The 15035-nt window shown below is 30.0% G+C and overlaps 1 protein-coding gene, 1 long non-coding RNA gene and 7 other non-coding genes across 9 annotated transcripts; 2 read left to right on the forward strand and 7 right to left on the reverse strand.

Moving 5' to 3' along the window:
• Window positions 1-158: 158 nt before the first annotated feature.
• On the reverse strand, window positions 159-275 carry LOC112940779 (U5 spliceosomal RNA). The gene has a single exon (XR_003245044.2). It is a non-coding gene; the product is annotated as a U5 spliceosomal RNA (small nuclear RNA).
• Window positions 276-1707: 1432 nt separating this feature from the next.
• Window positions 1708-7334, forward strand: LOC138347647 (uncharacterized). Its single transcript, XR_011220266.1, has 2 exons — window positions 1708-2668; window positions 3094-7334. It is a non-coding gene; the product is annotated as an uncharacterized lncRNA (long non-coding RNA).
• LOC138341142 (U5 spliceosomal RNA) lies at window positions 2473-2589 on the reverse strand. Its single transcript, XR_011213945.1, has one exon. It is a non-coding gene; the product is annotated as a U5 spliceosomal RNA (small nuclear RNA).
• LOC138341134 (U1 spliceosomal RNA) lies at window positions 3099-3259 on the reverse strand. Its single transcript, XR_011213940.1, has one exon. It is a non-coding gene; the product is annotated as a U1 spliceosomal RNA (small nuclear RNA).
• On the reverse strand, window positions 3997-4113 carry LOC112940776 (U5 spliceosomal RNA). Its single transcript, XR_003245041.2, has one exon. It is a non-coding gene; the product is annotated as a U5 spliceosomal RNA (small nuclear RNA).
• On the reverse strand, window positions 4718-4878 carry LOC112940854 (U1 spliceosomal RNA). The gene has a single exon (XR_003245094.2). It is a non-coding gene; the product is annotated as a U1 spliceosomal RNA (small nuclear RNA).
• LOC112940850 (U1 spliceosomal RNA) lies at window positions 6127-6287 on the reverse strand. The gene has a single exon (XR_003245090.1). It is a non-coding gene; the product is annotated as a U1 spliceosomal RNA (small nuclear RNA).
• LOC112940781 (U5 spliceosomal RNA) lies at window positions 7217-7333 on the reverse strand. Its single transcript, XR_003245046.2, has one exon. It is a non-coding gene; the product is annotated as a U5 spliceosomal RNA (small nuclear RNA).
• A 3939-nt stretch (window positions 7335-11273) lies between the features above and the next one.
• On the forward strand, window positions 11274-13205 carry LOC101262645 (uncharacterized). Its single transcript, XM_004228541.5, has one exon. The coding sequence runs from the start codon at window positions 12204-12206 to the stop codon at window positions 12936-12938; it is 735 nt and encodes a 244-aa protein (XP_004228589.2). The 5' UTR covers window positions 11274-12203; the 3' UTR covers window positions 12939-13205.
• The last annotated feature ends 1830 nt before the right edge of the window (window positions 13206-15035 follow it).

A 15035-nucleotide genomic window follows, 5' to 3' on the forward strand; every position in this document is an offset into this window, starting at 1 on the left:
AATGTTCACCAAACCAAAAGAAACAAATACAAACTACGTACCTTAGTAAAAGCAATTTAAATTTGAATTTTTTGTATTGTAACTCAAATTTTGCTCATACATAATACTATAAATTATATTATAAGACATACAAAAAAATTTAAAACTAGTATTGTTGGGGCTTTCAATGAAGAGAACCCCTCCAAAAATTGGCGTATGCCACTATTTGCAACGCGCACACGGTATTCTTTAGTAAAAGGCGAAAGAATAGTTCGCTTTGTGCTCACTGCGTGGCTGCGTGAGCTATTTAGCCAATATGTGCTGCATTTTTATATTGGGACAAAGTTTGTATTTACTTGTATTTTATCAATGTGGTACTCTCTACACTTTTTTCTCTCTTCTATTTCATCGCTCCTTTAAATTCGATCGAAAATCATCATGTTTCTTTTGTATACTTTGTTGTTTGATTAATTTAAAGTTTGATCTCACTTAATGTTGTTTTAGGTTGTTTTGTACTCAGTACTCTTAAATACTTGAATTGCAGAATCTGAAATTTTTACTAAGGACAATAAAAAATTTGAAAGAAATAAACAAATGAATAAGCCAAGAGAATTCATCGACTATCATACATATGAAAAAAAATTAACGTTATACATGCAATATAATTTTCTTGTAAATGAGGTTCAGATGAATCAATCGTGCATTGGTAGGTTAGAAAAATAGAGAAAAACTTCTCATATTAGACAAAGTTATAAATCCTCAAAACATAAAAATAATTGGAAGGAAGATAGAGAAATGATGAGGAAAAAAAAATATTATCACCCCATTTTAATATATGTAAACAAAATCAAGAAAATTATGACGTAGACTCGATCACTTAGGCAGATTTTAAGTTGGTGCCATTCTAAAGTGCAATGAAAGTTACCAACTTAGGCCATGAATTTTATGGGGTCACCCATTGATCCCGTCAAGGTAGGTATGTTTCTTGTTGTTCCTTCCTATTATTTTATATCTATCCAAATCGAAGTTTTTTTTGTGTGTGTATAGATCGGTGAGCGACTTTTTGTGCTTGTTTTCTCCTATTTGGTAAATATAACATATTCTTACAAAGGTTAGAGACATATTAAAATAGAAATATCTATCTGATTTTAACTAAGGTTTAGCACACTTTTTAGTGAAATTAAATTTTTATATACCTTTCACTATAAGTGTCACACATCTACCTAAGAAATTGAAAAATGAAAAAAGTCAAATATAAAAATGTCATATCATAATATATACTTTAGTTTTTTGTAGACGGAAAATTGACAATAATATTAACATGTCCCGTATTATTTCATGAATGAGATTAAAAAAGAGTTTCATTCATATTATTACAAATCGAATATAATTAAAATTAATCGAATCAATAAATATCGAATATCTGATAATTAAAACAAAAAAAAAAGAATAACTTCTCTCATAAGACAAAGAAGAAAAGTATGTTAGTTTCAATGCAAATTGAACAATGGTACTTCACAATTTGTTGCACACACAATATTTTCATGTTTAGAAACTTCTATTTTGGTACACTACCATCATTTAGGTGACGTTACGTTTATCTAAACTTATAAATTGATCAAATTTATTTATTTCAAATAATTTATTCAGATATAATTTTGAGTTATAATTTGAAATCGTTATAGTTTGAAATTGATATTTTATTTAGATTTAGAAGTACTACTTCTATTCAATAATAGTTATTCATTATTGACTTGACGCACTCTTCAAAATATTATAAATAAAAGTGTAATTTTACAATATCACTCTTTGAATATAAAAATGAATAAATTTTAGGAATTAAATAGTTTTAATATGAAATTAAAATATCTCTCTCTTTAGTTTGTAATTATATTAATCTCTTAAAAAGTAACACAAACTGAATACACTAATATGTAGCTCGGATACATTACAGAGTATTCGCACGCATTATAACATAAATCAGATACATAATATGTAGCTCAAATACATTAAAAACTAGTCCGGATACATTATATACTAATAGGGAGAATGATTAGTTAAGCCAATAAAAAAAAGGTGAAGGAGATAGTAAATGAAAGAAAAGGACATTTGTTTTTTTCTTCTATGTGTTTAGCTCCCAAATGATATCCTTAAATAGGAAAATTATTTACATTTTCATCCATTAAAAGAATGTAAGAAACTAACGTATAATCTACTAAAATAACTTTAAGTCTTCTGAATATTTTCTTACGAAGTAAGAAAACTCAGATAAATATGAACCACTAATATGGAAGCTACTCTCCTATTTCACATACACTAACGACTTAGCAATGTTCACATAGATTAATTACAGAGAGCATAAAAGATGTAACTTATCCTTACGATTATTATCCACGATATTGCCTTTCATCTTCTTTTTTTTTTGCTTCATTTAAATATCAAACAAATCTTTATCATACTCTTGGAAAAACATTAAAACTAGTATTGTTGGGTAACTCCTAAATAAGAGAACCCCTCCAAAAATTGGCGTATGCCACTATTTGCAACGCACACACGGTATTCTTTAGTAAAAGGCGAAAGAATAGTTCGCTTTGTGCTCGCTGCGTGGCTGCGTGAGTTCTTAGGGCTAATCTGTGGTGCAATTTTATACTCAGACAAAGTATGTGTTTACTCCTTGTTTATCAATGTGGTACTCAACTCACTCTTTCTCTTTGTTTGTTTTTTTCCTTCAACGTGTTCAATCAAACATTGCAAATGGTGTTTTTCAACTGATCGATTCGAAAAAAAGATAACAGTTGTGTTTGTTTAAATTGCTTCTTCTATGGTATAATCTATGTTTTTTTAGACTCTCCAAAAATGTTGATACACTGAACTCGTCACCTTTTTTTCATCGAGTTGCGTATGGAATGTTGTATCTTTAAAGCAAAGGTTTTTATATCACTCCTTAAATCATTGGGCTAAAACAATCCGAAAATACTCTTAACATGTTGTAATATTGTTCGTTAGATTCATTAGCTGGGAAAATTTCTCCTCATTGTTTTTGTCCATGTTAATTAAAATCTTATATGTTACTGGTTTTCATGAGCCAACATGAACAAGAAAAAATTGCTTAAGAATTGGTAGGGGCTGCGCGAACGCAAGACCCCACTGCAACAAATTATGACGTAGGCTCGACCACTTGGATCGACCTTAGGTAGGCACCCCTCCAAAGTGCAATGGAGGTCACAAGCCTAGGCCATGGGTCTTACTGATCGCCCATCGACCCCATCCAGGTAAGTATGTTTCTAGTTGCTCCTTCCTATTCTTTTATACCCATCTTTATACTTGTTTTTCTTGTCTCAACCGATGAGGGATATATTGTTACTTCATCTCTTTTTTTCTCTTTTTTTTTCCATTTAATTGCAAACAAGACAAATTAAAATAAACATTAAAAAGCCCTTGTGAATTTCAGTATTGAGTAAATTATAACTTTTGGGATGGTCCAAGTTCGAAATCTCTTGTCAACAAAAGCAAGAGATTTGTTTTCTGGATCGAGCTCTCGTTGTACCTAACTTTCCCTACTGCGGATTACCTCTCTTATCTGTGGGGGTGTCATTAGAAAAACACAAGTATTGAGTAAATCACATGATCCGATTTTACTGACAAAGTCTAAGTGTCTAGTTCGTACTGAGATTAAAGGTGTTAAACTGATGTTAACCAAAATCTATACTTTGCTGCAAAAGTTGCTCAACTTATCGGATGTGTTCCTAGACAAAAATATTTTTCATGAAAAACATTTTTCCATCGTACCGACCACTCATCTCATACAACCGTCTCTTAATCTTAATGTCTTTGGTTATGTGCTTGACTAATTCTACTATGTGGACCAAACCAAAAGAAACATACAAACTAAGTACCTTAGTAGAAGCAGAGCATCAATATCCTAAAAGTATGACAGAATGTATCTTATACTATTTACGATAATTCAAAAGTATATTGTAATTTTTTCCTAAAGAAAAGTTAAACTTGTATTGTTGGGGCTTTCAATAAAGAAAACCCCTCCAAAAATTGGCGTATGCCACTATTTGCAACGCGCACACGGTATTCTTTAGTAAAAGGCGAAAGAATAGTTCGCTTTGTGCTCATTGCGTGGCTGCGTAAGTTGATAAGCCAATCTGTGCTGCACTTTTATATTGGGATAAAGTTAGTTTTTACTTGTATTTTATCAATGTGGTACTCTCTACACTCTTTTTTTCTCTCTTCTATTTCATCGCTCTTTGATCGAAAATCATCATGTTTCTTCTATACTTTTATTGTTCGATTAATTTAAGATTTGTTTTCACTTCAGTTTCTTGGTGATTCAGGAGAAATATATGGTCACAAGTTAATTGATGAAATGTCGCGTTAGGATGTTTTGTACTTAGTACTCTTGAATACTTGAATTATAGTCTGAAATTTTGTTAAGGACAATCAAAATTTGAAAGAAATAAACAAATGAATAAGCCAAGAGATTACGTCTATTTTGTAAGAGCACAATTTAAAGAAGTTATTTTCAAAAGATCCTAAATATCATAAGTCACTTTTCGACTATTTAATTATTCATTTCTTGATAATTCTCAAAGTTGTCATTCGTATACATGTAAATAGCATGGGGTACATGGAATCATTCAAGATGATCACTCAATTTCATTCATATCGTTATATCGAACATAATTTAAATTAATTGAGTCAATAGATATTAAATACCCGATGATTAAAATAAAATAGAGAATAACTTCTCTCATAAGGCAAAGAAAAAGAAAAAGCAGTCCCGACCACTTGGGCCGACCTTAGGTATGCACCCCTTCAAAGTGCAACGAAGGTCACAAACCTAGGCCATGGGTCTTATTGATCACCCATTGACCCCGTCCAAGTATGTATGTTTCTTAATGTTCCTTCTTTTTCTTTTTCTTTTTTTATAACCATCTTAATGCTTGGTTTCCTTTGTGTCAACCGATGAGGGATATATTTGTTGGGAAACATACTACAATGTTGATATTGGACTAATATTATAAAGTAGTGAATAACTTAACATAAACACTGTGTCATGACAAGCCACTACCGTGAAAGTGATTTCGGCCCAACTCCGGTGTAAATCGTTGTAGGCGGTCGCTCCCCAAGTTTCCACAGTTACTCTCAAACACGTGTACTCATGGTTGAAAGTTTGGAGTTGCACAAAAACAATTGCCCGGGAATCCACAATAGGGAGAATGATTATTTAAGCCAATAAAGAAATTGGTGAAGGAGATAGTAAATGAAAGAAAGGACATTTGTTTTTTTTTCCTATGTGTTTAGCTCCCGAATGATATCCTTAAATAGGAAAATTATTTACGTTTTCATCCATTAAAAGAATATAAGAAACTAATGTATAATCAACGTTTTCATTACCCTTACTCTATAAGTAACAAATTTGTTATCATACAAAAGTAATTTTAAGTCTTCTGAATATTTTCTCACAGAGTAAAAACATTGACACTTGAGATAAATATTAACCACTAATATGGAAGTTACTCTCCTATTTCACACAATACAAAACGACTTGACAATGTTCACATAGATTAATTACCTTTGCATTAAAAGAAAAGGAATATTTTACACATTATTTTTTGTTTCATTTAATATCAAACAAATCTTTATCATACTCTTGCATGGGAAAATTAAACTTAACTACAAAAGTTTCTAAACTTATAGGGTGTTTTTGGTACAAAGGAAAACATTAAAACTAGTATTGTTTGGGTCCTCTAAAGAAGAGAATCCCTCCAAAAATTGGCGTATACCATTGATTACAACGTGCGCACTGTATTCTTTAGCTAAAACACATCGAAGATATTCTTGACATGTTGTGATATTGTTCGACTCATTAGTTCCGTAGCTCGAGAAAATTTCTCATGTAAATAATTAATGATACAATTATAAAACACTTCGAAGATACTCTTGACATGCTGTGATATATATTGTTCGACTCATTAGTTCCGTAGCTCGAGAAAATTTCTCATCATGTAAATAATTAATGATACAATCATATGTTTACTGGTTTTCATTGTTCAACAATTACATAAAAGCTCAAAGATACAAATATAAATCAACAATGCAACACACAAAAAAAAGGAAAATTTTTTTTAAGAATTGGTAGGGGCTGCACGAACGCAAGCCCCCGCTGCAACAAATTATGACGTAGGCTCGACCACTTGGATCGACCTTAGGTAGGCACCCCTCCAAAGTGCAATGGAGGTCACAAATCTAGGCCATGGGTCTTATTGATCACCCATTGACCCCATCCAGGTAAGTATGTTTCTAGTTGTTCCTTCCTATTGTTTTATACCCATCTTTTTACTTGTTTTTCTTGTGTCAACCGATGAGGGATATCTTGTTACTTCATCTCTTTTTTTTTTCTTTTCATTTAATTGCCAGCCAAATAGACAACAAGTAAATCTTTACCATAGTCATGGGAAAAATAAAATATGATTAAAAAACCCTTGTGAATTTCAGTATTGAGTAAAATCATAACCTTCTAGGTGACACGGTGGTTTGGGCTTTGAGACTTTCATATTGAAGGTTTCAAGTTCGAAATTTCTTGCTAATAAAAGCAACAAATTTGTCTTCTCGATCGAGCTCATCGTATCTCACTTGCGCGAGTAATCACATGATCCACTTTAGTAACAAAGTCAAAGTGTCTAGTTGGTAGTGAAATTAAAGGTGTTAAACTGATGTTAACAAAAATCTATGCTTTGCTGCAAAAGTTGCTCAACTTATTGGGTGTGTTCCTGGACGAAAATATTTTTCATGGAAAACATTTTTCCTTCATACCAAACACTCATCTCATACAACCGTCTCGTAATGTTTTTGGTTACGTGCACTTCGACTAATTCTACAAGGTGAACCAAACCAAAATAAAACAAGTACAAACTAAGGTACATACAACCATCTCGTAACGTCTTTGGTTATGTGCACTTTGACTAAAACTAAGGTACATACAACCGTCTCGTGACATACATCTTTGGTTATGTGCACTTCGTCTAATTCTATGAGGTGGACCAAACCAAAAGAAACAATTACAAACTAAGTAACTTAGTAGAAACAGATTAGAGACAACAACGTCCTAAAAGTATGACAGAACATATCTCATACTATTTACAATCATTCAAAAAAGTATGACAGAATATACTTCATACTACTTACGATTATTTTTCTTAAAGAACATTAAAACTAGAATTGTTGAGGTGCTCAAAGAAGAGAACCCCTCCAAAAATTGGCATATGCCACTATTTGCAATGCACACACGGTATTCTTTAGTAAAAGGCGAAAGAATAATTTGCTTTGTGCTCACTGCATGGCTGTGTGAGTTCTTAAGCATATCTGTGCTGCAATTTTATATTGGGACAAAGTTAGTATTTACTTGTATTTTATCAATGTGGTACTCTGTACACTCTTTTTTTCTCTCTTCTATTTCATCGCTCCTTTAAGTTCGATCGAAAATCATCATGTTTCTTTTGTATACTTTGTTGTTTGATTAATTTAAAATTTGATCTCACTTAATGTTGTTTTAGGTTGTTTTGTACTCAGTACTCTTAAATACTTGAATTGCAGAATCTGAAATTTTTACTAAGGACGATAAAAAATTTGAAAGAAATAAACAAATGAATAAGCCAAGAGAATTCATCGCCTATCATACATATGAAAAAAAAAATCTAACATTATACATGCAATAAATTTTCTCGTAAATGAGGTTCAGATGAATCAATCGCGCGTTGGTAGGTTAGAAAAATAGAGAAAAACTTTTCATATTAGACAAAGTTATAAATCCTCAAAACATAAAAATAATTGGAAGGAATATAGAGAAATGATGAGGAAAAACAAAAATATTATCACCCCATTTTAACATATGTAAACAAAATCAAGAAAATTATGACGTAGACTTGATCACTTAGGCAGATTTTAAGTTGGTGCCCTTCTAAAGTGCAATAAAAGTTACCAACCTAGGCCATGAATCTTATGGGGTCACCCATTGACCCCGTCAAGGTAGGTATGTTTCTCGTTGTTCTTTCCTATTATTTTATATCTATCCAAATCGAAGTTTTTTTTGTGTGTGTATAGATCGGTGAGCGACTTTTTGTGCTTGTTTTCTCCTACTTGGTAAATATTATATATTCTTACAAAGGTTAAGACATATTAAAATAGAAATATCTATCTGATTTTAACTACGGTTTAGCACACTTTTTAGTGAAATTAAACTTTTATATACCTTTCATTATAAGTGTCACACATCTACCTAAGAAATTGAAAAATGAAAAAAGTCAAATATAAAAATGTCATATCATAATATATACTTTAGTTTTTTGTATATGAAAAATTGACAATAATATTAACATGTCCCGTATTATTTCATGAATGAGATTAAAAAAGAGTTTCATTCATATTATTACAAATCGAATATAATTAAAATTAATCGAATCAATAAATATCGAATATCTGATAATTAAAACAAAAAAAAAAGAATAACTTCTCTCATAAGACAAAGAAGAAAAGTATGTTAGTTTCAATGCAAATTGAACAATGGTACTTCACAATTTGTTGCACACACAATATTTTCATGTTTAGAAACTTCTATTTTGGTACACTACCATCATTTAGGTGACGTTACGTTTATCTAAACTTATAAATTGATCAAATTTATTTATTTCAAATAATTTATTCAGATATAATTTTGAGTTATAATTTGAAATTGATATTTTATTTAGATTTAAAAGTACTATTCTATTCAATAATAGTTATTCATTATTGACTTGACGCACTATTTAAAATATTATAAATAAAAGAGTAATTTTACTATATCACTCTTTAAATATAAAAATGAATAAATTTTAGGAATCATAGTATTAATATGAAATTAAAATATATCTCTCTTTAGTTTGTAATTATATTAATCTCTTAAAAAGTAACACAAACCAAATACATTAATATGTAGCTCGGATACATTACAGAGTATCTCAGATACATAATATGTTGCTCAAATATATTAAAAACTAGTTCAAATACATTATATAATAAATTGAATACATAATATGTATCTCAGATACACTAAATACTGATTCAGATGCATTAATATGTCACCCCAAATACATTAAAAAAATGGGAAAATACCCAAGTACCCCCTCAACCTATGCCTGAAATCTCAGACACACTTATACTATACTAAGGTCCTATTACCCCCCTGAACTTATTTTAAATGTAATTTTCTACCCCTTTTTAGCCTACGTGGCACTAGTTCGAAAGAAAAAGTCAACTATCGTTGGGCCCACAAGATAGTGCCACGTAAGCTAAAAGGGGGTAAAAAATTATTAATAAAATAAGTTCAGGGGAGATAGGACCTTAGTATAGTATAAGTGTCTCTCTGAGATTTCGGGCATAGGTTGAGGGGTACTTGGGTATTATCCCTAAAAAAATAAGAGATTTTAGAGATTTTTAGAAATAGAAGAAGATATTGATAATAAGTGAAACATAAAACATGTATTTCAGTAATTTTTTCTGTAATAAATGTTATCTTTTGAGAAATGTAACAAGGAAAGGACTATAATTAATAATAAATTATAAACTAAGTTTAATATTATGTATCCTCTCTTATCAAATGTTATCTTTTGAGAAATGTAATAAGGAAAGGACTATAATTAATAATAAATTATAAACTAAGTTTAATATTATCTATCCTCTCTTATTTTTTAGTGGATAACTGTAGTTAGACGGAGGAACTATGTATTTTGTGTTCTTTTAAACATGAAAATTCTACCACGTATGAAACTATTAAAATTTTCTCAATTGTGTCAATTTTATCGGTGTAACATATCAAATTTCATAAGAAAACACTATACATTAGTAGGTCTTTTTAAAAAATATAATATTTATTGATTGAATTTTAATTCAATAAAAAGAAAATTAAATATATTAATAAAGTAACTACTTTTATAAATATAATATAAACAATCTTTTTACGTAGTTAAGTATATATTTTCAAATTAAATAATCGAAAAGACGAAATAATATAAAAAAAATTCAAGCGATTGTTGATAGTGTGATTAACAACCATTTCTACATTAAACGAAATTACTAAGTTAAGTGATGAATTTGAAAAGTAATTAGCTATGATTAACATTATTATTAAATTAATAACGTTACACCATATCATATGTGATAATTTATTCTTCACAAGATTAGAATATAAATAGAAACGTATTCCTACAAATATTATCAAAACTTTAATGGGATTAAAATTAGCAATCAAACAAAATTGAAGCAATAAATTGACCATATCTATATTAATTAGGAGATTTAAATATTACAAAATAAATATATTCAAAAAATCAAAGAATTTCAACATATCATATATCTATTTATTTATAAATATTTTCTAATCTTGCATATAGAGTGTATTTTTGTGATAAAGAAAGATTCAAATAAATTAATTGTGCCTTCACATCTAATAATAAACTAATATGTATTTTTATATCTTTAATTATAATTCTTGAGTTTAAACCTAAGTATGGAATCTTATTTTTATCGAACTCGTTTTATATTTTAAATCGTAATTTTTTCTTAATAAATCAAATTTTATTATACGATTACAATAACGATTAATTGATTTCAACCCGAGGATAAAAATCAACAATATAAAAAAAATAAATAGTGTACTTTTTTAATAAGAAAAATTCAGATAAATAACTTACGATCTTAGATCTACCTCCAATAGATTAATAAGTATTTCTCTGTTTTTAATCACATACATATGATCAGACAATCATGTTTTTATCAGAAACGTTTTTATCTTTTTAAAGTGCGACTTCAAGATTAATAGTAGAACATCATAACAGAACAGGAATCAATATCTCTTAAAAAGGGATTCGTATAAATCATCGTTGATTCTAATTCTACCTTAAATAAAAGATTCCTCTGTCTTTATCCATACTATTTGAATTCAAACTCTAAGTGTAAAATCTTACTATCCTCGAAAGCGATTTAGCTTTCGACAGTGACTTTTTTTGTACGAATTAAGATTAGTCAGATCTCATTACAGATACTCGATTTCGAGGTGAGGACAAAAACTAGCATTTTAGAAAAAGAACATAAAAAGGGATAATTTGTTAACAAATTTTATATTTTACTTGATCCCCAAGCAACCACCATTACACTCAATTCCCACCCCCCACCCACCCCCACCCCCTACCCCTACCTACCCCACCCCCAACCAATCCCCCTTTTCTTCCGCCATCAAAAGCATCTGGAAGCTACTCTGTCTTCTTCAATACCAATACTTTATTCCAGAATTATCCCCACCGCCTTATCTTATTTACTAATCAAACCTTCCTTAAACCCCACCTCTGGGCTCTGTTTCTGCATATATATAAACCCTTTAACAATTACTATTTCGGAGCTCTGTTTTTTTCCATTTTTTTTCATTTTTCATGTGTTTGGTATGCCGGAAATTGATGTATTAGTTGCCGGAGTTTGAGAAAAGAAGTCCCTTTTCCCCTTTTTGTGTAATTTCATGTATTGGGTTTGTTGGGTGTTGACGGATTTGTTGCCGGAGTTTGAGAGAAGAAAACTCCCTTATCCCCTGTTTTTTTTTTATTTTTTACTTGTTGGATTTGCCGGGAATTGACGTATTGGTTGCCGGAGATTGAGAAAAGAACTCCCTTTTCCCCTTTTGTAATTTCATGTGTTGGGTTAGCTGGGCGTTGACGTATTAGTTGCCGGAGTTTGAGAGAAGAAAACTCATTTATCCCCTGTTTTTCCATTTTTTTACTTGTGGGGTTCGCCGGGAATTGACGTATTGGTTGCCGGAGTTCGAGGAAAAGCACCCCTTTTTTTATCTGATTCAGTTATTGGGTTTGCAGGGGATTGCGTGTTAGTTGCCGGAGTTCGAGAAAAAAAAACACCCTTTTTCAGCTGATTCAGTTATTGGTTTTGCCGGGGATTGCACGTTAGTAGCCGGAGTTCGAGAAAAAACTCCCTTTTTCAGCTGATTCAGTTATTGGGTTTGGAAGGGATTGTGTGTTAGTTGCCGGAGTTCGAGAAAAAACTCCCTTTTTCAGCTGATTCAGTTATTGGTTTTGCCGGGGATTGCGTGTTAGTTGCCGGAGTTTGGGTGTATTCAGCTTCCTAGCATATCTCACTTGTTTGGTTCACTGGAAATTGACGTGGTATTCGCCGGAGCAATGGTGGAAGGCGGTGCAGGACCAGAGTTTCCGGTGGTATTTTACGACGGAGAAAGAGAGATGAACATCGGAAGTATACGCATATACCCTTTACTAGAATTCAAAGCATTTCAATTAATGTTAAGCCAAAGAATCGGAATCTCACCAAATCAGATTTCAATTTACTTGTGTGATCGGAAAACCTCAAAGTTCGAAGATCGACGACGAATCCCCATCACCGGTAAAGCTAATTTCAGTTTAATTGCTCGTGAAATAGACTGTTTCTTTCTCGTGGTTCTAAAACGGTCGCGAAAATCACGTAATCGTAAGATTATAAAACCCGGTGGTGGATTCGTTACGGAGAATGAATCGTTCTCCTCCGTAAAGCCACCGCCACCGGGTAATCCCATTCTCCTCCGACGAACCCACCCGAATCAATTCGGGTCACCGTTTTTCGATCAAATTTCACCGTTAGAACTCGAAAATTTGAACGATAAGTTGCAGAGTTTGAAGATTCAGAGAGACGATTACAATTACTCCATGGGTGTATCCTCAATTCCGATGCATCGGAATAATCCATTTCCGAGGATACAAGATACGTTTCCGGTGAAGATGAAAGCTAAATGTGAGCAATGCAGAAAGGGTAATAATGGAAATGAAGAAATACCCAGTTTTCATCACTGCAAGAATGATCCGGTGATCGTCGGAGTTTACCGGAGCCGGTTTGGACCGGTGTCACCGGCCGGTTTTTGTTAGTTTACCGGCGGTTTAATTGCACACGGTTTTTTTTTTGGAGCAGAAGAGAAGGAATCTGCTGCATTTGTGGTATATGGCAAGGAAGATGTACCATAATATTAGTTTATAATTAGGGAAGTGATTAAGGAAATTGGATTAGTTTGCCACTAAATAAGTTTTTTTTTTTGTTAAATATAAAATAGATTATTTACTATATTGGTTATTTTGGGAGTTTGATGAAATGTAATATGGAGAATTTTTCCATGAATTGAATTTTTCATAAAATAAGTGTGAATTAATTTTGAAATTTATTTCAATTTTTTTTTCTTTTCTTATGTGTGTTAAATAAATGTAATGTTGGTGTAATGAATTTTTAGTTAATCAGCGTAATTTCATAAATTATTTTTTACTCTAGTAAAAATAAAAGATATCTCTCAAAAATATTTTTTATTCATAAATTTAAACATTAAAAATCATTTCATGAAAATATATTCTACTCACCAACCAAAGAAACATGAGAAAATAAGTCTAAAATCTACTTGTTTTTCAAAAAAATATTTTCCATGGAAAACATTTTCCTCCATACCGATCACACCCTAAATATATTCTCAAATTATTGTAAATATTATGTAAATGATATTAGAATATAAAAGGGCAAAAGGAAAAATGATAAATACATCTTTGAATTATTATAAATAGAATTCAGATATTTTTTGTCACCTTTTTGAGATACGTAAATATTTTCATTATATTTCTGAGATATTGATGCTCCTATGGTTTAAATTGTACTGTATCAATTGAATAAGATTATGTTATGTATTTCTAAAGGGCATATATATTTAGATTTAGAATGATAGAAATATCAATGTCACAAACGTACGATGATACGTATTTGTAATTGTGATACTATTTAAGATCTATACTCATAATTTTGAGGAAAAAGTTATGTTAAAGGCATAAATTAGTAAATACTTAATATAAGAGATTTTAAAAAAAAGTATAATTCATGCTTCTTTATATTTAGCAAAAATGTGCAACAACAACTTTTGTGACCCCATACTTGTGAAGTTGATAATAAGTATTTAGCATGTTTTAATTCGATATAGACTTCAAATAACAAAATAATAATAATAATGTGTATTTTACTTGTGTATTTATTAATTAGATAAAGTACCTAATTAGTGATGTTGTTGAACAAATGCTTTTTTTCCCTTTTATTAAAGTGCACATATAAAGTACAAAACTAAGTACCTAATTCATCATAATTTTCATATTATGTTTAAGAGATTATATATGATATTATTTAAAACCAACAACAATTCATATCATATATATATAATGTTTTGATATAAGTTAGATAAATAATAAATAAAATAATTTAATCAAAGAAAAATAAACCCAAATTTAAAATTAGAAAGTTGAAGTGGGCTTAGTGGAGGTAGTTCATATATTGTAAAAAATAATTCCACCATATATTGTAATTGTAAGAATTAATAAATATTGTTTGGTAGCTTTGAAGCAACTCAAATATTAATAAATGATATTAATTTTGAATTAATAATCAATAATTATTTTTCTATTTAAGTTAACTAAAATCATGTTTTTGATCCTTTTATATAGAAAATATATATTAATTATTTCAGGGAAAAAATTATTGTTAAATTTGAAATAAAAATATAATTTTAATATAAATATGATAATTAAATGATGAAACAATTGATAATCAAGAATAAAACTATGAATATTTATAATAAAAAGGAGAAAAATATCAAATATCAAATATAGAAGTTTCGAATAATTAAAAATTAAATATGTTTAATCATATATTAGAAAAAATAAAATTAGAATTTATTGAAAGTTAAAAGGATCAATTTTGCTACTACAAAGTAACACCCAAAGATTGCATCTTCTCCATATTTGTAAAAAAAAAAAGTTTTAAATTGATTCATTAATATATAAATCGATTAATATAGTACATTTATTAGAAATACTATTTTCTTTTCATAATATTAACTAGCATTTTATTCTAATTTTTAAAAATATTTTTTGTCAAGTTATTTTTAGGTAAGGTTTTAACATTTGTTTGATCATAGTCTTTTAAGAGAAAGTATGACTTAT

This window comes from Solanum lycopersicum, chromosome 1 (genome assembly GCF_036512215.1).
Source record: "Solanum lycopersicum chromosome 1, SLM_r2.1".
Lineage (NCBI taxonomy): Eukaryota > Viridiplantae > Streptophyta > Magnoliopsida > Solanales > Solanaceae > Solanum > Solanum lycopersicum.